Source organism: Chiloscyllium plagiosum, chromosome 15 (genome assembly GCF_004010195.1).
Source record: "Chiloscyllium plagiosum isolate BGI_BamShark_2017 chromosome 15, ASM401019v2, whole genome shotgun sequence".
Classification (NCBI taxonomy): domain Eukaryota; kingdom Metazoa; phylum Chordata; class Chondrichthyes; order Orectolobiformes; family Hemiscylliidae; genus Chiloscyllium; species Chiloscyllium plagiosum.
In genome coordinates this window covers 33,449,461-33,471,689 of record NC_057724.1, presented here as the reverse complement: position 1 = coordinate 33,471,689, position 22,229 = coordinate 33,449,461, and the positions used below count along the sequence as shown (strand labels likewise).

Below are 22,229 nucleotides of genomic sequence, written 5' to 3'. Positions count from 1 at the left end.
CTAGGTAAGTGATTTCTGGGCCCCTTGCTGAGATATTTGTATCATCGATAGTCACAGGTGAGGTGCTGGAAGACTGGAGGTTGGCTAACGTGGTACCACTATTTAAGAAAGGTGGTAAGAAGAAACCAGAGAACTATAGACCAGTGAGCCTGATGTCAGTGGTGGGGAAGTTATTGGAGGGAATCCTGAAGGATAGGATTTACATGTATTTGTAAAGGCAAGGACTAATTAGGGATAATCAACATAGCTTTGTGCATGGGAAATCATGTCTCACTAATTTGATAGAGTTTTTTGAAGAAATAACAAAGATGATTGAAAACAGCAGAGTGGTAGACGTGATCTATGTGGGCTTCAGGAAGGTTCTCGACAAGGTTCCCCATGGGAGACTGGTTCACAAAGTTAGATCTTGTGAAATACAGGGAGAACTAGCCATTTGGATACCGAACTGGCTTTATGGTAGAAGACAGAGGGTGGTGGTGGTTTTCAGACTGGAGGCATGTGACCAATGGAGTGCCACAAGGATCAGTGCTGGGTCCACTACTTTTTGTCATTTATATAAATGAATTGGATGTAAACATAAGAGGTATAGTTAGTAAGTTTGCAGATGACAAATTGGAGGTGTAGTGGAAAGCAAATAACGTTACCTCAGATTACAATGGGATCTTGATCAGATGGGCCAATCGGCTGAGGAGTGTCAGATGGAGTTTAATTTAGATAAATGTGAGATATTGTATTTTGGAAAAGCAAATCTTAGCAGGACTTATGCACTTAATGGTAAGGTCCTAGGGAGTGTTACTGAACAAGGAGACCTTGGAGTGCAGGTTCACAGTTCCTTGAAAGTGGAATTGCAGGTAGATGGAATAGATTAGATTCGATTCCCTACAATGTGGAAAGAGGCCACTTGGGCTAATAAGTCCACACCAACCATCTGAAGAGTAACCCACTCAGACCCATTCCCCTACATTTACCCCTGACTAATGGACCTAACACCATGGGGCCATTTAGCATGACCAATTCATCTGCACATCTTTGGATTGTGGAAGGAAACCCATACAAAGGGACAATGTGCAAACTCCACACAGACAGTGGCCCAAGTCTGGAATCAAACCCAAGTCCCTAGCACTGTGAAGCTGCAGTGCTAACCACTGAGCCACCATGCCACCCCAAAGGTAGTGAAGAAGTCTTTTGGTATACTTTCATTTATTGGTCAGAATTTTGAATATAGAAGGTGGGAGGACATGTTGCGGCTGTACAGGACATCGGTTAGGCCACTTTTGGAATATTGTGTGCAGTTCTGGTCTCTTTCCTATTCAGAAGGATGTTGTAAAACTTAAACTGAATTGAATTAAATTGAATTTAACAAAGCACACATCAGACCACTAGGTATGGTTAATTTATTAAAATTATTCATTGGTTGAACTTCAAAAATTGAATGAGCGGTTGAACTCTTCCCATCTTCCGATTCCAACTGCCCACATGGGACTCATATTCTCATACTGTCATACCCACTCCAACTATCTCATTTTCCTCCAATCATGTATCTCAAGAAACAGGGTGCTTGCCATTTTAGTGGTCAGCCTGCTTTTTGCTCGGACATTCTGTCTGTGCTTTTTGCAGCCATACAGTTTTTACTTATTATTTTCCACTCAAGTAACTTGCACAATATACATTCAACTGCAAACACTTTGTTTGAACACAATCAAGACTTCTTCCATAACTGGGGCAATCTCATGAACGTGGATCCAATGTTGTAAATAATTATATGATTTCCCGAGTTCAGTATAAATGAGTGAAGCTTCATTATGGAGATGGGCACTGATGGAATGTAGTAGCAAGGTTTATGAGGACAGTACACTTATCGGTTCACAGAATTGCGAGAGGAGAGAAAGCACTCATAGCAATGGACAGGGACCAGAGGCAGATGCAAGTGTACAACTGGTAGCAGAGGAGGATTGTAAAACCGAATGTACCACTGTCTGATTACAATCCGCCATGTTGTATGGTTATCAGTTCCTTCCTTCAGTAGAATGAGTGTGTGGAACACATGATCAGATAAAATTATATTTTATTAGGAATAGACCATCAGAGTGATCTCATCTTTGGTGCACCCAGAACAGTTTGATGATCATCTTCAAGTGCCAGACTCAGCCAATTGTAGAGACAATTGTTGGTACTGACTCTTACACTTGTGGAGGGGCATCAGGCAACGGTGTGCCCCACACCCAGAAAGAGATTTTCAATCTCCAGGCTCTATAATGATACTTTTACATTGAGTCTCCTCCAAGGTGGCATAGCCTGATGATATATTTCTTCTCTCAATTATGACATGCAGCATCTGTTTATGGAGTGGAGAAATCCTTAGACTTTCTTCCAGGAATTACCTGTCTTTAATCTGAAATAATCAAGATTTGGGAAATGGTTGCTTTGTGCTGAAGCTCTTGTCCCTCTGACAATCATCCATTCAATACATCAGGCCCAGTACACAAATCTGGCACCTGAAAATGCTTCCTGTTGTTAAATATGCAGGTTTAGCTTGGTAGTGCATTAATGGGAACAGGCAGGCACTGACAGCTTGAATCCTTGGGAAACCTGCAGTGAAAGTCCAGGTTTTTTGGATTGGTTGCTACAGTCCACTATAAATTCAATGAATTGCTCAGCTCATTTGAACATTGTATCATTAGACATGTTATTGCAATAATGGGTTGCAGGTTGGTTGATTCCACATAGGTTATTATGTGGTGCCTCAGTAGATTCACTATATGGATACACTGGTGGTCATCTTTTAAGATTCTGTAGACCCTGGATAGGAGGGTAGACAATGTAAACTCACCATTACAAAAAGAAGACAGGGAATATAGATGGGTTAGCCTGGCATTGGTAATGAGAGAAATTCTAATGTTCACTATAAAAGATTTTTACGCAAAGCACTTGGAAACCTGTGATTGGAACAGACAGCGCCAGCTTGGATTTATGAAGGGAAGTCATATTTGCAAATGTACAGGAATGTTTTGAGGATGTAACTCACAGAGTTGATAAGGGGAGCAAGTGGATGTGGTTTACCTGGACATTCAGGGGTTTGATAAGATCCCACATAAGAAATTAGCATGTAAAACTAAAGCACATGGGATTGGGAATAATGTACTGAATATATAAAGAACTGGTTGGCATAGAGGAAATAAAGACCTGAAAAAATGGGTCTTTTTTCAAGTTGCAGGCAGTGACTAGCAAGGGTCTGTGCTTGGACCATAGCTATTCACAACACAAATTAATGATTTAGATGAGGGTACTAAATGTGATCTCTCCAAGTTTGCAAATAACACAAAGTTGGGTGGAAAGTCAAACTGTGGGAAGGATGTAGAGATGCATCATTGTGATTTTGACAAGTTGAGTGAGTCAGTTTTTGAAAATAAGAAATTTCTGATGAAATAACATATGATGAAACCAGTAACAATTTTCTTGTGACGTCTACTAATGGAATTTTCAATTCCAGGAAAATGCAAGAGATTTGTGATACTGATCTCCACTCTTTTGAAAGAGTTCTAAGTAAGAGCAGCTACATAAATTAAGCGTAAGTGGGTATCTCTTCAAAGAAACTGACAGGACAGAATAAATTTGATAGTGAGCTGGAAACTGCATAGTCTGCCTGCTGTTTCTCAACTAAGGTAAACTTTACCAAACGACCTTGACAATTAGACCCTGCCAACTTGGTGTTATGCAAATTATTTGAAACATTAAGCCCAATGAACTTCAATTCTAATCAAGAAAATCATATTTCAAACATATAGGCTTAAATCTCATCATTCCTTCAATCTGGTTTTGGTCTGTGCACCTGATTTGTTAGTTGGGGATAAATGTATAATATTGCAGAAAAATGTCAAGAAAAATTCTCTCCATAGATTTTATATTTTGCGCTCAGAGTTTAATTTAATTTCACTATTGTCAAATATTATCATGTCCACGTTTAGGGAGATGAGATCGCTTATCTGCCTGATTGACTATTCTGTTTATGGAGTGTATTACTTGGAGTTAGATGTGAGTTGGCTTCCTCAGCGCGCTGTGGGATGTCTGTTTTCAGCTGTTAACCTCACTTTTATAAGAGGCCTTATGTGTCTATAGGTCCTTTTTCATTACTTCAAATAATTATTCCACAAGCCTTCTGTCAATGGAGAATTAACCTTAAGCAATTTATAGCAAAATAAACTTACAGCAGTAATCTGTTCCTTTATTCATTTCAAGCTGAATATAGATATAGATGGATAAAGTATATGACTAACTTCCAACAAGTCAAATAGATTTCAGGTCCCAAACATTCATCTGAAAATGTTTTATTCTATTTTTAAATGTAAGTAAGTTGATTGAGCAAGGAGTGATCTCAGAACTCAATTAAAACAACTGAATGCTTTCAGGAAGTGGAGGGTGCCAGCAAGGCACTATGGAAAAGGTAGAAAACAACAATGTTGAGGGATACTGATGCCATGCTGAGAGAAGCAGACAAATCACAAAAGGCTGCTAAAGACAGTGTGAAGTATAAATCAAGGTACATGCTCTCACTGACATTAATTGACTTTTCTAAACTACACAAAACACAGAGAAAAATAAACTTCCTTTTGCTGTGTGCTCTGTCCCAGCTCTGCTTTAACATGCACCTGACTTGAGTTTTGTCCAGAAATAAGATTGAAAATCTAATTACAGGTCTTTCTACCATAAATCATGTTTCATTAACGTGAATTTGCTGTAATGCAATTGACAAATTGGGAACACCGTTTCTGAAGTGTGAACTTTTAAAATGTGTGTTGGCTGTAATGCGATTATTTGCCAACACTTTAAGTGTTATTACTAAAGCGTGACTTTTCTATAATGTAGGGTTGCACAAGAACGCAACTATCGTGATATAGAAGAGCTACATGTATATTCTGGACATTTGAAATATGGTTTTCTTGATTAGAAGCCCATTGACCAATTCTTACAGGGTGAAGGGTTTGTTAATTGTTGGTGAGTCAGTTTCTTCGCTGCAAATCTTTGACAATTGCAATCTATCCTTGAGACAGCAGGATCCAGTTCATCCCTTTGGGAACACAATTTCCAAACAACACCTACACTAATTTCTGGGATGTGGCTATTAGTGACTAAGCCAGCTTTTATTTCCCATTCCTAATTGCCCTGGGGAAGGTGGTTATGAGCTGAATTGTTGAGCCATGGCAGTTCTTGTGATGTAGAGGCAGGGAGTTCCCAATTTTGAACCAGCTGCAGTGAAGGAATTGTAATATATTTGCAAATCAGGATGGTGTGTGACTTGGAAGTGCATTTGCAGATGGTGGTATTCCCATGAATCTGCTGCCTTTGTCCTTCAGGTGGCAAAGTTTGCCAATTTAAAAGGGTCTGTTAAAGGAGGCTGCAATGCATCTTGTAGATGTTACAGATTGCTGCCGTGGTGTGTTTGTGGTGAAGTGAGTGAAAGTTGAAGGTGGTGGATGGAATGTCAGTCAAGCGAGATGCTTTGTCTTGGGTGTTGTCAAGCTGCTTGAGGACTGTTGAAACTACACAGCCAAATGAACGGTATTCTGTCACACTCTTGACTTGTGCCTTGCAGATGGTGGACAGGCTTTGGGAATATGGGAAGTGATCTCTTTTTACACCACAGAATTTGTAGCCTCTGATCTGCTCTTGTAGCCTAAAGAGACTGTCTATTCTCAAGTGTCCAAGACCTTGCAACAACAATAACACATGTATATGTAACATACTTTGTTGAAACTGAATTATCTATAACTACAAACATATTAAGGGAAAATACTGTGAATGCTGGAGATCTGAAATAAAAAAACAAAGTGCTGCAAAAACTCAGTCGGTCTGTCAGCATTGCTGGAGAAAGAGCTAATATTTCGAGTCCAATGATTCTTCTTTGATTCTCAGACCTGCTGAGTATCTCCAGCACTTTCTACCTTTTAAATATATCTTATCACACTATTTGCTCGAGCTATTACTTGGTGACAAGATTGATGAATATTTTTAAAGTTTTCAATTTTTTTCCCCCCTCCCATGATATTTCTAGAACTTAATTGTATACTAACAGTTACAACTCATTAATAATATATTAATCTTAATTACACTTCCTTCCATCTAATGTCAAGAAGAAATCTATTCCATCCTCCTAGAACCTTTGTCTGTCACATTTATCTAATAATGCCTCCAGAGCTTCCAAAATGTCTTCCCATTTCCTCAAATAGTTGATTGGGTCTTTGGAGGTGTCTGTTCCATTATCTGCTCTCTCTGCTGAATATTTTCAGCATGTTTTAAAAGATTCTGATTTCTAATAATCACAACTATTTCCTTTTGCTCATTTTCTTCTCCTTTAATAGGAAGTTAATATTTTTATGACCATAAATTATCTTTTTGCCATATTCCTTTCTTTGCAACAAATAGTGCTGATTAACATTAATCTGCCCAGGCATTATTGAAGCCCGACAGATTCAAAGTCATGGGTGGTTGCTGCGACTCATTTTGTAGCGTGCTCATCTCTGAATTAAAAGCTCGTGAGTTCAAATCACATTTGTTGTGATTCATGCATCAACCCAAACTTGAGCAATGAAACCTCCGACAGATCCTCAGCTATCACCCTCTCTCAGCTGATGATTAAACACTCCTCCACATTGAATATCAATTCCACATATATTTGGTTTTCTTCTCCTCATCCAACAAATCTTCAGGTCAAGTGGTGAGTCATTGCTGCACTTTGGCAAATAATCTAGTGAACTGAACACCCTCCCATATGGAGATAGACTATACTATTCCAACAATGTGTGAACATTCCTGTTTCCCAAACCAATCATTCTTTGGGAAAATTCATATCACATAAATTGATTATATTTAAATTTCAGAAGCAAGGAACTGGTATATCAACCTCTTGTGCCAGGCAGTATATTTAGTGATTTTATTGCAAGATCACACATTCTTTTTAAATAGTTTGCAAAAACTTCTTAATTACTATGTAAATTTTCAATGTATCATACTTTTTAGTTATTGTGCATATATTTAACAATGCTAAGTTTTCTGTTCAGCAGTTGTGATAATATTTTTTGCTTTGTACTGAAAAATATAACAATGCTCGAATACTGATTACCCGACTTCCAAAGTTATCTACTTTTATCCAACTAAGAGTACAAACTGTACATTATGTTGATGCACTGAGCTTCGACGCCTGTGTCATCTCACTGGATATTTACAGTAGTAGCTTTAACAGTATATTACCAATTATATTAAATGTACAAGAACAGATCAATCCTTGTAAATCATCTTTGCACTTTCCATTTTCATATAGATTTGGATTCTACTTGCTGCTGTGTTCACTATTGGTCAGAAAGGTAATTGGAAACTTCAATCAAATTATTGTCTGGATCTCTGAAGTAAACTGAAGTGATAGGACCCACAGCACCAGTTCGTTCAATAGGACCTTCTTCAATGTGAACACCACATGTCTGTTAACAAAATATCAAGAATCACTGGGAGTCATAATTATCTTCATAAAGCATTTTAAAACAATGCCAAGCTTGGAAAATCATTATTAAATTTGCTCATTAAATAAATTTACATCTCACTTCCCTTAAACTTGAATTCAATTTGATAAATGACAAGCAGAAGTGAGAATAGTGGAAATAGGCTTAATCTTGTAAAATTACAACTAGGGAAGTATATTTAAAAAGTTTCCAAAACAAAACTTAATGATGCTGGATTAAAATTACCCAGAATTCCTGCTTGTATTGGGTCTCTGAAATATTTCATTATCACATGATTTTCATAATGAGAGGTTTCCACAGTGGCAGAGCAGTAAAATGATGAATTTTACACTGGGTTGTTCATAATGTTATTATGGAGAAAGCAGAAAAATGTTTCAAATAAATTCTGGGTGCAATTTCATTTCGGATGCTTCGTTTCCTACTGCCAACCCTTCATTAAGAACTTTGTTAACAAGCATACAGACAGGTGTTAACAAACAAAAAAAAGTTCTAATTCAAAACAGAGATTTGTTGTTTGCTTTACAATTTTAGAATCCCCAGACAATCCACTATAAAGACATTAAATGTATGAACTGTAGCTCTTGGTAAAGGGAAATGTATAATACAGTAATTCAAAATTTTAAAGCATCTCCTAGACATTTTCAATGATCATCAAGTTCTCCTATGTAAAAACAGTTTGCTTTATTCACATTGAATATTGTTTGACTAACCTTAAGATGTTCAATTACTTTATTGACTGGTGTTTTTGTGATCAAACAGACATCTATGGATCCTGCTGTTGGCTTGTGTGCCTTTGGCTCAAATTCTTTCCCAACTTCGTGCAGATTGAATTTCTGATTCCCAAAGGAAAGTGCTTTGCGGTTGCCCTGTTTTAAGAGATCCACCATCATAAAAACATTTATTAGCAATATCGAAAACATTTTTTTCAGCAAAGGTGTCAATGGTTCAGTGAACTTGTTCAGAAGAGTCTTTAGACTGGAAACAGTAATTCTGATTCTCTCTCCACAGATGTTTCCAGAACAGTTAAGTTTCTCCAGCATTGTTTTTTAGTTCAGACTTCCAGCATCTACAGTATTTTGCTAACTTGTGGGATACAAATCCTAGTCATGTGTACTTTTGACATATCATTAGTCATTACAGATTGAGCATAGTCATCTCTGTGAAGGAGAAGTAATCACAGGTGATCTTAAAATCGTGACCTATTGGCTATAATTCACAAATATATTCTTGTCGGCTGCACCAGGACACAACTGATTTCCTCTCACCTGGACATGTAAATATTCAACAGCATGGTCTTATATGCAATACTGCCTTTCCTGGCTGATTGCTCACATTATTAAAAATCCCTTCAGTTTCTGTTATTCTGCACGTAAGGTTAATGACACTATGGCCAATGGATCCACAGCAGGGGTTATTGTTGTTGTGACTGTGGTACTACAAAGATGCAGCAAAATGAAGGATGAGCAATTTCACAAGCAAACCTAGTACTGGTAGCAACCTGCAACAGCTGCCAAAAGCCTCCACTTGACCTTACATCTGAAGGTCCCTTCAGGGTGCAAAGAAGGAACAAGATGCAAAATCGCTATCAGCCTCAATACCATTTCCCCCAGAGGAGCTAGGTGCATTGCTGCTACAACTTGAGGAAATCTAAGGACACAGTCACAATACCATGCTAACTAGTGGAGTGGGACTTGTGACCTGAATCCATAGGTGGCCAACAAGATGTGGAATCTCTCAATTCTTTACCCACAAGTATAAGAAGGCTGTACCTGATGCCATTTTTGCCATATCACACCACCTCTTGTCATATTCCTGTGACAAGATTAGTGTGCAGTCCAAACAATAGGTTTTGCTAACATAGTTTGATTCCCTCAGGTGAAGAGCACTATAGGATATATTTTGTGTTGAGTGTCTCATTTCATAACAAAGCGGACTTCATGAACAGAAAAGGATTCCAGTCCATCAATGTGAAAGCCATCTGTCATCACTGGTACCACATCTTAGAAGTTTGCATAAGGTACCATGGAAGGTGCAAAAATGCTTATACCCTTAAGACAGAGATATTATTTCTGGCCTGCCTTACAAGGGTAATTACTGGGACACTTCCAATTCAGGAAGTCATTAATTATAGGTCGTTCTGCTATAACACGGTAGTTGCATTCCTTTGCAACCAAGCAGTGTGGAAAAACGCACTATGGAAAATGCTATGGAAAATCGCTACATTAATTCATTAGAAAGTTTGTGTTATTCAAACAGCATTCACAATTCATTGATTGTATTGACAAAACATGCATTACACCAGAACGACCTGTACACAACTTTCTTACTGCGGCAAACTCAAGATGCAAAGCAGTTTACTCTTCCACTGGAATCATTGTGAAGCAGACAATAAGCTTCGGAAGATGAGGTTTCCATATTTGGATTGGTCTGGAAGAGGAAGGCTTTGCAGTACTCTCCACACAGAATGAATCACATGATCCTGGGATGTTGGTTTTCTGCACAACTGGAGCTGGCAAAGACGGTCGCAATGGATACTAAAGAAGTGGGAGAGTGGTAGCACAATTATGAGGAGGAAGATGAGCACAAGAACCATGATATATTTAGTATGATGGAACAGTGCAAACATACGGCAATCATCCCATAATGCTGGGTGAGGAAAGTTACTTTGCCAGTGTTTTCAAAGGCGGGTGAACTTTTGATTGTTCCATTTTAATTACAAATTACAGCATGATTTTAGTTTTAATCACTTGTGGGATGTGGCCATCGCTGGCTGGCCAGCATTGATTGCCCTTCCCTAGTTACCCTTGAGAAGATGATGGTGAGCTGCCTTCTTGAACCACTGCTGTCCAGGTGATGTAGGTTGACCCATAATACTATTAGGGAAGTAATTCAAGGATTTTGACCCAGTGACAGTGAAGGAATGGCGATATATTTCCAAGTCAGGATGGTGAGTGGCTTGGAGGGGATTTTTGCTATTGAGTATTGGTATTTGACGGAATATTTGTGGATATAGTGGCAATCAAACATGCTGCTTTGTCCTGGAAGGTATCAAGATTCTTGGATGTTGTTGGAGTTACACTCATCTGGACAAGTTGGGGGTATTCCATGCTCCTGAATTATGCCTTGTAGATGGTAGACAGACTTCGAGGAGTAAGGCGGCGAGTTACTTTCAGCACATTCCTACCTGCTCTTGTAGCCACTGTATTTATATAGCTAGTCCAGTTCAGTTTGGTCAATGGTAATCCTGAGGATGTTGACAGTGATGGATTCAGTGATTGCAATGCCATTGAATGTCATGGAGTGGTGGTAAAATGTCTCTTATTGAAGATGGTCATTGCCCGACATTTCTGTGACATGAATAATACTCAACACGTTTCATTTCAAGCCTGGATATTGTCCAGGTCTTGCTTCATTTGGGCATGGACTGCTTCAGTATTTGAGGATTTGTGAACGGTGGTGGATACTGTGAAGTCATCAGTGAACATCCCCACCTCTGACCTTACGATGGAAGGAAGGTCATTGATGAGACAGCTGAAGATGGTTGGGCTGAGGACACCATTCTGAGGAACTCCTGGAAAGATGTCCCAGAACTGAAATGACTGACCTCCAAAAACAACAGCTATCTTCCTATTTACAGGTATGACTCTAACCAGAAGTAAGTGCTCCCCTAATTCCCACTGACTCCAGTTTTGCCTGGGATCTTTAATGCCACACTTGGTCAAATGCAGCCTTGATGTCAGGGACTGCCACTCTCATCTCACCTCTGGAATTCCGTTTCTTTGTCCATGTTTGAACAAATGCTGTAATAAGATCAGGAGCTGAGTGGTCCTGGCGGAACCCAGACTGGGCATCATGAACAGGTTATTGCTGAGCAAAAGCTGCTTGATAGCACTGTTAATGACACCTTCCATCACTTTATTGATGATTGAAGGTAGAGTGATGGGACAGTAATTGGTTGAATTGGATTTGTCCTGCCTACAGGACTAGCTGGGCAATTTTCCACATTGCTGGATAGATGTCACTGTTGTAGATGTACTGAAACAGATTAGCTAGGAGTGTAGCAGGTTCCTCAGCACAAATCTTCAGTGTTACTGCCAGAATATTGTCAGAGGCCATAGCTTTTTCAGTACCCAATATCTCCAATTGTTTCTTCATTTTGAGCGGAGTGAACCAGATTGGCAGAAGGCTAGCACCTGTGATGTTGGGGACCACTGGAGGAGGCTGAGATGGATCAATCACTCAGCATTTCTAGCTGCAGATTATTGTGATTGCTTTATCCTTATATTTCACACCAATGTGATAGACTCCCCTATCATTGAGGGTGAGGAACCTCTTCCACTAAATTGTTTAACTGTCCACCATCATTCACAATTGTATGTGGCAAACACGAGGAGTAGGACTTTGAACTATTTTCTTCATTGTCTGCCATTTTTCCTGAACTGTCCTTTGTGCTCAATCCTATTCCAGCCAACCCTACCCTTATTCCTCTATATATCATTATTTCAGTTTAATACACTCATTTCTGTCACTAGGTTGTCACGCTCGAACTGAATGCTAAATCCTGTCATTTTACAACTATTGTTTCTTCGGGTATTTATTAAACCTGCCTCATTATACATTAAGAGATCAAAAATAGCCTGATCCCTGATTGAATCCACAACCCAATTCTAGGAAACTGTCTCAAATACATTAATTTTTCTGCATGATTATCTCAATCTACATGAAGATTAAAGTCACGGATGATTGCCTTTTTTTATATGCTCTCATTATCTCATGAATTATTCTCTGTCCTACTGCACAGCTACTGTTGGGGAGATGGAGACCAGCAGACTACTTCCACTGGAGTCTTCTTTTTTTTTTAAACTCTATCCAAATGAATTCTACATTCGTAGATCCATGATTTCTTGCTAATGTAGTTATTCCATCTTGTATTAACAAATACAATACATTTTCAAAGGACTGAGTGAACACTGTTGGAAAAATCTCCCTTAAATATGGAAAAGGTTTTCAATTCTGGATGCATTTGAATTTTTGAACTGATTTAAATGTGAGTTTAGCATTTGAGAAAGGAAGTAAACCATCTCAATATGAAGCAGACATATGCAATTATTTCCTTTTGTGACCAAGAAAAAGAATATAAGATCAGAGAGGATGTGCTAGAACTGAATGAATCATTAGGAGAATGTGAGGACTGCAGATGCTGGAGATCAGGTGCGAGAGTGTGGTGCTGGAAAAGCACAGCAGGGGAGGCAGCATCCAAGAAGCAGCAATGAGGCTCATTCCTGTTGAAGGGCTTATGCCCGAAATGTCAATTGTCCTACTCCTTGGATGTTGCCTGACCTGCTGTGCTTTTCCAGCACCACACTCTCAACTCTGAATGAATTATTAGTTAGGCCAGAGCTTGAACTGTGTGCAGGTCACCTCATTATAGGAAGGATGTCTTTGCACTTGAGAAGGAACAGAGGACATTTAGAAGGTTTTTGCCAGGACTGAAACACTGTAGCTATGCAGAAAGATTATATAGACTGCATTTCTTCGCCTTGGAACAGAGGAGGCTGAGGACAGATTTGATTTCAATGTATAAAATTGACCTGGACACAATGGAGGGGAGGGCTTAGTTACTTTAGTAAATCGATCAGTAACTAGAGGTCTAAATTTAAACTAATTAGTCAAAACATTAGAGCAGGGAGGAGCAAAAAATAATGTGTCACACAGACAGTGATAGAGGTTTGGAATTCAGTCCCTAAGAGGGTAATGGGGTAGAAACCCTTGGCTCATTTAAGAGATGTCTCAAAACGTACCTCAAATGCTGTAGTATGTAGGGCTGTGCATCAAATGCTGAGAAGTTTGACTACACGGAGTGTCTTATTTTTCAGCCAGTGCAGACAAAATCAGTCAAATGGCCTTTTTCTATGCCTTAAACTTTCAATAATTGTATAAATATAGCTTTACCTTGAAAGTGGTAACTTCCATGCCTAAAGTTTGGGAGTAGAATGCCACAGTATCTTCAATGCTCTTTACAGTCAGAACAATGTGATCCAATCCTGCGATCTGGATTGGCGAGGAAGTATTCTTCAATCTGAACTGAATCAAACTCTACACAGGACATGAACATTGAAAAGAAATGTAGAAAATTATAGTAAAGCATCACTTCAGTGTGCCATTTCCCATATAAAGTACAGAGAATATGTACAGTCACGACAATCAATTACTCTAAATACCTTTGCAACAATGTACTCTGAAGAATTATTCTACTCTCAGAATTCCTGTGCCCAAGCTTGTTAAGGGAGACAGTAGCTATGAAGCAGGGAACCAAGTTTTGAATCCCAGTGTGGATTTTGCAAGTTCATTATAGATCTCACTATCTAACAATGAAACAAAGCTAAAACAATGAAACATCATCTAATTAAACACTTTCCCGAAAACGTGCACTAACAACTGCAGATGGATTTCTAAACCTAGTGAAGAAAAAAACTATTGTATATTGTACAATTTATGTCAAAGGAATTTTTAAAGATGAGACAACTTTCTTGTCATTGGAAAATGTTTCTCTTTATTTACTCCATCAAAACTCTTCATGTGATTCAGACGTCTATTCTTCAAACTCTTCCATTCATTCTCCCTTTCAAATCTCTGCTATCTGGTAAGTCACTCTGCACCTTCTTTAAGCCCTTGACAGCTTTCCTATTACTGTAATATGACACCTATAATTGCCCAATCCTCTAGCTAGTGAGTTATAAAGAATTAACGTTGCTTCTTTGTTTCTATAACTAGGATGTGTGCTGCCCAGACTCCCTCCCAACCCACTTCCAAACTTGGCATTAGACTTGGATAGCCACTGATGGACACTCAATCCCGGGTCAGATTATTCTGCTGCCGACACTGCGTTGTTCCGGAGACGAACGTCAGTTGTGAAGAGCTCGGGAAAAGCACACGGACAAGAATATAATTCCTTTATGCCCCATGTTTTGTTTAGTATAAAGGTGAAATGAATTTACCTGCCGGTAAACACCACGACAACGGTAGCCTGTAAAAAACAAACTCTTTAAAAGCGCCATGTTGCTTAAAGTACTGGAACTTGCAGCTACTTCCTGAAGTGGAACTGACTCCACTTCCTCTCAAGTGTAGTCTGCTTTGGGCAGTGCGAAGTACAAAGGAGCACCTTTCATTTCGCCACCTTTGTGCTGAACAGAGCAGTCAAGGAAAACATTTCAGCTACTGATGTGAATGAGACTTTCACAAATCCCTTTGTTTCGTCAATTACAACAGTAAACCTTACTCCTTCACAAACCCCTTTGTTCCATCAGTCCTACCGGACCCACACAATTAGAGCATTTTAAATAAACGAAATTAAGGGAAGCTCAGAATTAACCTAAACAAAACAAATTCTATTTTTGGTCTTTGATAGCCTGACGTAAATGACTTTGGATCATATAAACCTTTATAAGGTCATCCCTCAGCCTCTACTCACCGGGGGTGGGATGTCCCAGGCTGTCCAGCCTTATAACTCAAATATTCCAGTTCTGGATAACATGTTTATAAGCCATTTCTTTGCACTTTTTCCAGGATAATAACATCCTTCCTATAGCAGGGTGACTAGAATTTGCATGTACTACTCCAAATGTGGCCTTAGCAATATCCTGCACAGTTGTTAACTCCTGTACTGAATGCACTGGCCAGTGATGGCAGCATGCCATATGCCTTATCCTGCATGCTTGGTGATGCCACTTTCAAAGAACAATGTGCCTGCATCCCAACTCTCTCTGTTTGACAACACTCTCCAGGACCTAACATTAACTGTTTAAATCCTGGGTAAAAACAATGACTGCAGATGCTGGAAACCAGATTCTGGATCAATGGTGCTGGAAGAGCACAGCAGTTCAGGCAGCATCGAGGAGCTTCAGCAAAATCGATGTTTCGGGCAAAAGCCGTTTAAATCCTGTCCTGGCTTGTCTTACCAAAATGCAACACCTCACATTTGTCTGAATTAAACTCCATTTGCCTTCCTTGGCCCACTGACCTAGTCAATCAAAATCCTATTGGACTTGAAGATAACCTTCTTCACTGTCCACTGTACCACCAATTTTGGTGTCATCAGCAAACTTACTAACCATGCCTCCTACATTTTCATCCAATTTGTTTATACAACTGAAAAACAACAGTGAACCCAGCACCAATCCTTGCAGGAGGCAGCTGGTCACAGCCTTCCAGTCAGAACAACTATCCTATACCACCACCCTCTGTCTCTTACAGGCAAGCCATTTTGTATCCAATTGGCTGGCTCTTCCTGGATCCCATGTGATTTAACCTTACCAGCCAGGCTACCGTTTGGTACTTTGTCAAAGACTTTGCTAAAATCCATGTAGACAATTTTATCACCCAGCCTGCATCTATCTTCCTGATCACCTCTTCAAAATATTCAATCACATTTGTGATACACACACACAAAGCCATGCTGATCATCCCAAATCAGTCGTTGCCTTTCCAAATGCATGTAGATTCTTGTCTCAGAATCTCCTCCATCAAATTACCTGCTACTGACGTCAGGCTGTCTGTCTGTAGTTCCTTGACATTTCCTTGCAGCCTTTCCTGAATAAAGGCACAACATTAGCCACTCTCCAGTTTTCCGGCACCTTACCTGCAGCTGTCAATGATACAGTCTCTGCTAGGAGCCCAGCAATTTCTTCCCTGTCTTTCCACAAGACCTAAACTTGATCACATCTTTGTATTTATCTATCTATATGCATTTTAAGACCATAAACCTCTTATTCTGTAATGTAGACTCTTTTCAAGATATCACTATTTACTTCCCTGAGTTCCCTAGCTTCCATGTCTTTCTCCATGGTAAATACTGACAAGAAATATTTGTTTCAGATCTCACCCATCTGCTGTGGTTCCACACATGGATGATCTCATTGATCTTTAGGGGACCCATTCCTCTCTGTGGTTACTGTTTTAGCCTTAATATACTTGTGGAATCTCTGGATTCTCCTTGACATTGTCTGCCAAAGCTATCTCATGTCCCCTTTTTGCCTTCCAGATTTCCCTCTTATATGTACAACGATGTCCCCTCTACACTCAAGGGATTTACTTGAACCCAGCTGCCTACCCATGATGAATGCTTCTTTCTTTTTCTTGACCAGAGCCTCAGTACCTCTAGTCACCCAGTGTTCCCTTCTCCTGCCAGCCTTATCCTTTACATTAACAGGAACATGCTGGCCCTGAACTCTTGTTGTCTCACTGCTGAAAACCTTCCACTTGCCAGACATCCCTACACCTGAGAACAGCCTTCCCCAATCAACTTTTGAAAGTTCCTGTCTAATACAATCAAAATTGGTTTTGCTCCAGTTTAGAACTTTAACTTGTGGACCAGGCCTATTCTTTTCCATAACTACTTTAAAACTAATAGAATTATGGCTACTGATCTCAAAGTGCTCACCCATTAACACCTTACTCACTTGTCCCACCTTATTTCTTAAGAGATTGTCTAGTTTTGCCTCTTCTCTCTTAGGGCCATTTAAGTTTGATTGAACTTTTTTTTCCTGAACACACTTAGCAAATTCCTCCCCATCCAATGCCTTAGCACTATGGCAGCCCTAGTCTATGTTTGGAAAGTTAAAATCCTCTACTGTTACAACCCTATTATTCTTATATCTCTCCCTATATATTTGTTCCTCGCTGTGGAATTAGTTTTATAAAAAATATTTTGTTAAGTTTTGAAAACTATATGGTCTCCTAACTGGTGACTTTTGGTTGTACAGTGGCCTAATTTCATGGTTTCGAGTCCCATTCCAGAAATTTAGGGCAAATTTTCACTGGCAAACTGAGTTTGTGTGCAGGTTTGGGGTTAATTCCACAAATCTCACTAACATACTAGGATAGACTGAGAAATCCAATATGATCTTTGTTATGCTTTTCTTCACACTGTGCTTTTGTATGTACATAGTAGGTGATCAAAATGCATCAACCAAACATAATGGATTGGTTTGACAGAGAAAGGTGCTATTTCATTCATTCAGGATCAGAGACGTTGGCAGCATATTATACAATTGGTGAACTTCCAATCATCTGAGTTGGTAGTTTCCTCTGAATAAATATGCGACTATGTTTTAATCACGTGACACTTGATGTATTGCTGGAATGAATGTTTGATGCTGCAACATTCAGCTATTTGTACTTTGCAGATAATTCACAGGCTGACCCATTTATCTATTTTTCTTTAAAACTTTTAACTTTTGGGGCTCAACCTTATGTTTTCAACAAATGTATGTTTATGGTGTTCCTAATTCTGCTTCTATTTAGTAAGTAATATTCTTACTCTCTGTTAACTGAAGAAAACTTGGATAAATAGACACCTTTTAAAATATTAGTTTGTTTGGGTCTAGAAGAAAGGCATCCAGAAGAGAGGATCTGCTTTGAAACACCAATCTCTCTCTGGAATAGATGAGACTTGAACCCAAGCAGCTAGGTTCAGAGATAGGGATACTAACACAGCATGACAAAAGCCCACTCTTGAATAAATAATAGGTGTCAGATAAAACTCGGCTGACAGGACATCCATCACTCACTTTAAGTTGGTTTGAAATCCAATTGTACACTTCAATTAGGCTGGAAGTTTCCACTCACTCACAGCCAGCAGTTAAAGTGAACTACCTGCTCAACACCAATTGCTTAACAATGAAAGTAGTTCCACTTTTGAGGTATGTGGCCTCTTTACCAAGATCAGCGTTATTCCCATGTTTCCTAAAATTATTGTATTGCCTACAACTTTTACCATACCAGAAAGGAATCAGCCCAAAACCTATAACAAAAGAATGGGAAATCTTTGGTTTCTCATGATTGGTTTTCCATGCCTTTTGTGTACCTGTTATCTGTTATTTAAATGTGGGACAAGAATCATTAATCAGAAATACTTTCTAAATTAACATTTTCTTTCATTGCATGAAAGGTAACATCAAGTGGGGTCTACTGCAGGTGACAAATCCTTTTTGCAATGTGATTAAATACAAGTAAAACATGACCAACTGTTTTCAGGATAGAGAAGCGATAAATTCATTGAAAGGTTTGCTGTACTGTGGTTAATTATGGTTGACATTATTTAGAAAAATAATAAATGTTGGAATAAATATCCATGGGTTAAATTTTGTTGCATGTATTGAAAACAGTGACAGATATTAAATATTAATCTCATTCTGGGGTTATTGTTCTGAATTATTGTAGAATTTTCCAATCAATGCAATATGCCAATGTTTTGAGTACTTAACAGAATCGATTTTTTTACATATGTGCATTAGCAGCACCAGAAAGCTTCCACTGGTTCCTCTTTTATTGGCAGTACCAGATTCTGAATGTAAGTCATGTTAAATGTGAGCACTGTGTTCATTGTCCCCTGTGTTCACAAGATTCATAGATCAAAAGAAAATTGGAAACTTTACAGATTTAAGAGAGAAACTTAGAGGAAAGTATGTAAACTTTCTACACTGTGATATGGAAGTATTATCTTGAGAAAGCTCTCTCAAGATAATACTTCCATATTGCAGCATAGTACTTCTAGAATCTTAGCAGAAATGGAATTGGTCCACAGGAAGGCAATGTTGTTTCAGCTACAGGTGCAGGGTTAAATATTCCAAGATAAAATAGCATGTCAAAAATCTAACATGATATTTCTCACTTCCACCATTTACTGAGGTGAGTTGAGATAGAGTAGGAAATCCCCAAAGTAATGCTGTCTCTGTAATGTGAATATGTTCAGACATAATCACTTCTGACATTAACTCAATACCCTGACATTAATTTCGCAGCTTGTAGATTTCTCAACGTGTGAAACTTACCAGAGTGAACCAAACAAGAGCACAATGAGGAACAAGAGATCAATAAAATTAACAGTCTGGAAAGCTTTTCAAAGATTAAACTGCACAACTATTTCCTTGCCTCAGTGAAAGGCAGCTCCTCAGAGCAATTGTTCAGAGCAAAACTTAATTGCTTTGAGAAAAATTCCAAAATATTGGAAGTCATTGCTGTCCTGATATTTTACAAACTACAATCCAACCTTCCCTGTTCTCAGTTTTCACAGCAGCATGGGAGCAGCTTCTGCATCTCCATCTTGGACATCAGATGAGGGCACAAGCAGCAGCAACACCAACATTAATCAGAGCAACATGATTAAAACCAACAACTGCTCAGCTTCATTCCATTTAGCCTCATGCTGCTTGAGGGGCACAAATCTCGAGGTCACAGGAGTGACCTTGGTTTTCTAATTTGTCTAGTTTCCTAATTTCTATTTACCCCTTTCTTGAAATTAATTTATTCATTTCTAACCGACTGAGACCATTCTGTAACTAAATAAATGTTGGAAAATCTGTCTCCACTATCACTGCTGTGACCTCTTTTTGAACCTTAAGATGTACTGACAATATTTCATGAAATATTTCAAGAAAAAAGTGCTTCCACTTGACTTACTCCAACTGTTTCCTACAATAGATGAGCGTCTGTAAATTGCTCTCAAGTAGTTATGCCATTACCCTACAGAGCTTTCTTGGGGGTAAGGGGTTGGAATACCAATGGGTGTAATATCAGCATATCATAATTTCCCTTATCAAGTTATATTGTTGTACAAAACATATTTAAATTATCCTATTCCATACAATTCCATATTTAAGTGAATGCAAATCTTTGTAGTGCAAGAATTACAGAACCAGAACATTATTGGCATACAAGCATATTTCTCAGAATGAAAAGAAAGCATTTTCACTCAGCCACCTATTGACTGGAAAAACATCCTGTTTATGAAGCCAAGAGAATTGACTTTGCTGCCCTCATTATTGATACTTACAACAACTTCCAATAAACCCTGTAATTTAGTACATGATATGCTTTCCTTTTAGCTAATAGGTACTTTACAGAGTGAAGTAACATTATTGCCTGCTTGTGTACAGTTGATAGTTCCTGGTGTGGTGTGGAAGGATTCCATTGTTTGAAGATTTAATTCGAGAAGAAATGTTTTGTTACTTCTGTTCCAGACATTGATTAAATCCTGCACAATGAGTTATCTCTTTCATAGTGCTACTGAAGATCAATTTTCTCAGAGGTGTTGGGGAAATATAAAGTAGTTTCTGAATTAATGATTATGCTCAAATACTTCAGAGGCACTGGCTCCTGCATTTATTGGCATTTTATCATCCTTTTGCTCATCACAATTCAAAAGAATACACCATTGATGCACACAAAGTGACACCCATTCTCTCTACTTTGTATGATGTAATGTTAAATGTTAAAGCAACTTAGAATAATAAATCAAAATAATAGTAAGGTCACAAAAGTAATTTGGTCAAGGTTGAATGCCTGATCTTCTAACCCAGTCAATGTCACATTCTTTTTACTGATGATATCCTGCAAAATGTAACTAATAAAATAAATTAGAATGTAAGACTGGTCAATTAGATTTGACAAAAAGGTTCAAGATACAATTAGATCTAGTTGGAGATAATAAAATTTGATTCATGTCAAGAATTAAGTCATCTGGCACTAAAATGAAGTTGAAAACAATATCAAATATTAGGTTTTCTGCGGTCAAATGTAACCTAGCACTTTTCTACACTGAAAAATGGCAAACTTTCCTGAGGATTCTAGCTGTTATAAATTGTTGGAATAATTGCCTTAATACTGTTATGGATCAGGCTGGACCCCCTTAAAACAATTCAAGAAGGTTGCCCAGACCCTAACCTTTCTCGTAGTTGTAAGGTCAATATTCCAGGAGCAAGTCAGCTGGTCAAAGCACTCGCTTTTAAACAAAAGAGAATTTATTTATTCACGAACAAAAGAAAACAGAATTTAGAATAACATTACTATTTGAAAACACAACTGACATGAAAATGCAACTTAACAAAGAGCTGATATGATTCTCATAATACACCCCTGAGCAAAAGACTAAATTCAAACACAGGTTTTTGCAGGAGAGATGTCAGAGAGAGAGTGGATCAACATGGAGCTGTTTCTTTGGGTATCCAGCTAAAGCTTGACCAGCAGCTTCAAACAAACTGCTTGCTCAAACCAAACCAATTGAGGGAAAAACCCTGAACTGGAAGAACTGGCACTCCCCTTTTGTTGTACAAGTTTTTTTTAAGAAAAACATTAAAAGCCTTTTCAAATAGATATTTCCAGACATATCTTAACCTCTGTCTTTATGATCCCTCTCGAGAAAAAGCTATTAACTGTATAAGTCCTTCTAAGATTTGCTTTCCCAGAATGCTGCACCTCACATTTATCTAAACTAAACTCCATCTGCCTCTCCTCAACTCGTTGGCCCATCGGATCAAGATCCTGTTGTAATCTGAGGTAACCTTCTTCGCTGTCCACTACACTTCCAATTTTGGTGCCATCTGCAAACTTATTAACAATACCTTGTATGTTCACATCCAAATCATTTACATAAATGATGAAAAGTAGTGGACTCAGCACCGATCATTTTCCCAGAATGCTGCACCTCACATTTATCTAAACTAAACTCCATCTGCCTCTCCTCAACTCGTTGGCCCATCAGATCAAGATCCTGTTGTAATCTGAGGTAACCTTCTTCGCTGTCCACTACACTTCCAATTTTGGTGCCATCTGCAAACTTATTAACAATACCTTCTATGTTCACATCCAAATCATTTACATAAATGATGAAAAGTAGTGGACTCAGCACCGATCATTGTGGCACTCCACTGGTCACAGGTC

At 38.6% G+C, this 22,229-nt stretch overlaps 1 protein-coding gene across 1 annotated transcript; it reads right to left on the bottom strand.

The window, feature by feature from the left end:
* Window positions 1-4,315: 4,315 nt before the first annotated feature.
* Window positions 4,316-14,735, bottom strand: glod5 (glyoxalase domain containing 5). The gene is made up of 4 exons (XM_043704657.1): window positions 14,510-14,735; window positions 13,464-13,607; window positions 8,222-8,377; window positions 4,316-7,472 (listed from the first exon to the last, which is right to left on the bottom strand). The coding sequence occupies exons 1-4, from the start codon at window positions 14,567-14,569 to the stop codon at window positions 7,344-7,346; spliced, it is 489 nt and encodes a 162-aa protein (XP_043560592.1). The 5' UTR covers window positions 14,570-14,735; the 3' UTR covers window positions 4,316-7,343.
* Between the last annotated feature and the right edge of the window lie 7,494 nt (window positions 14,736-22,229).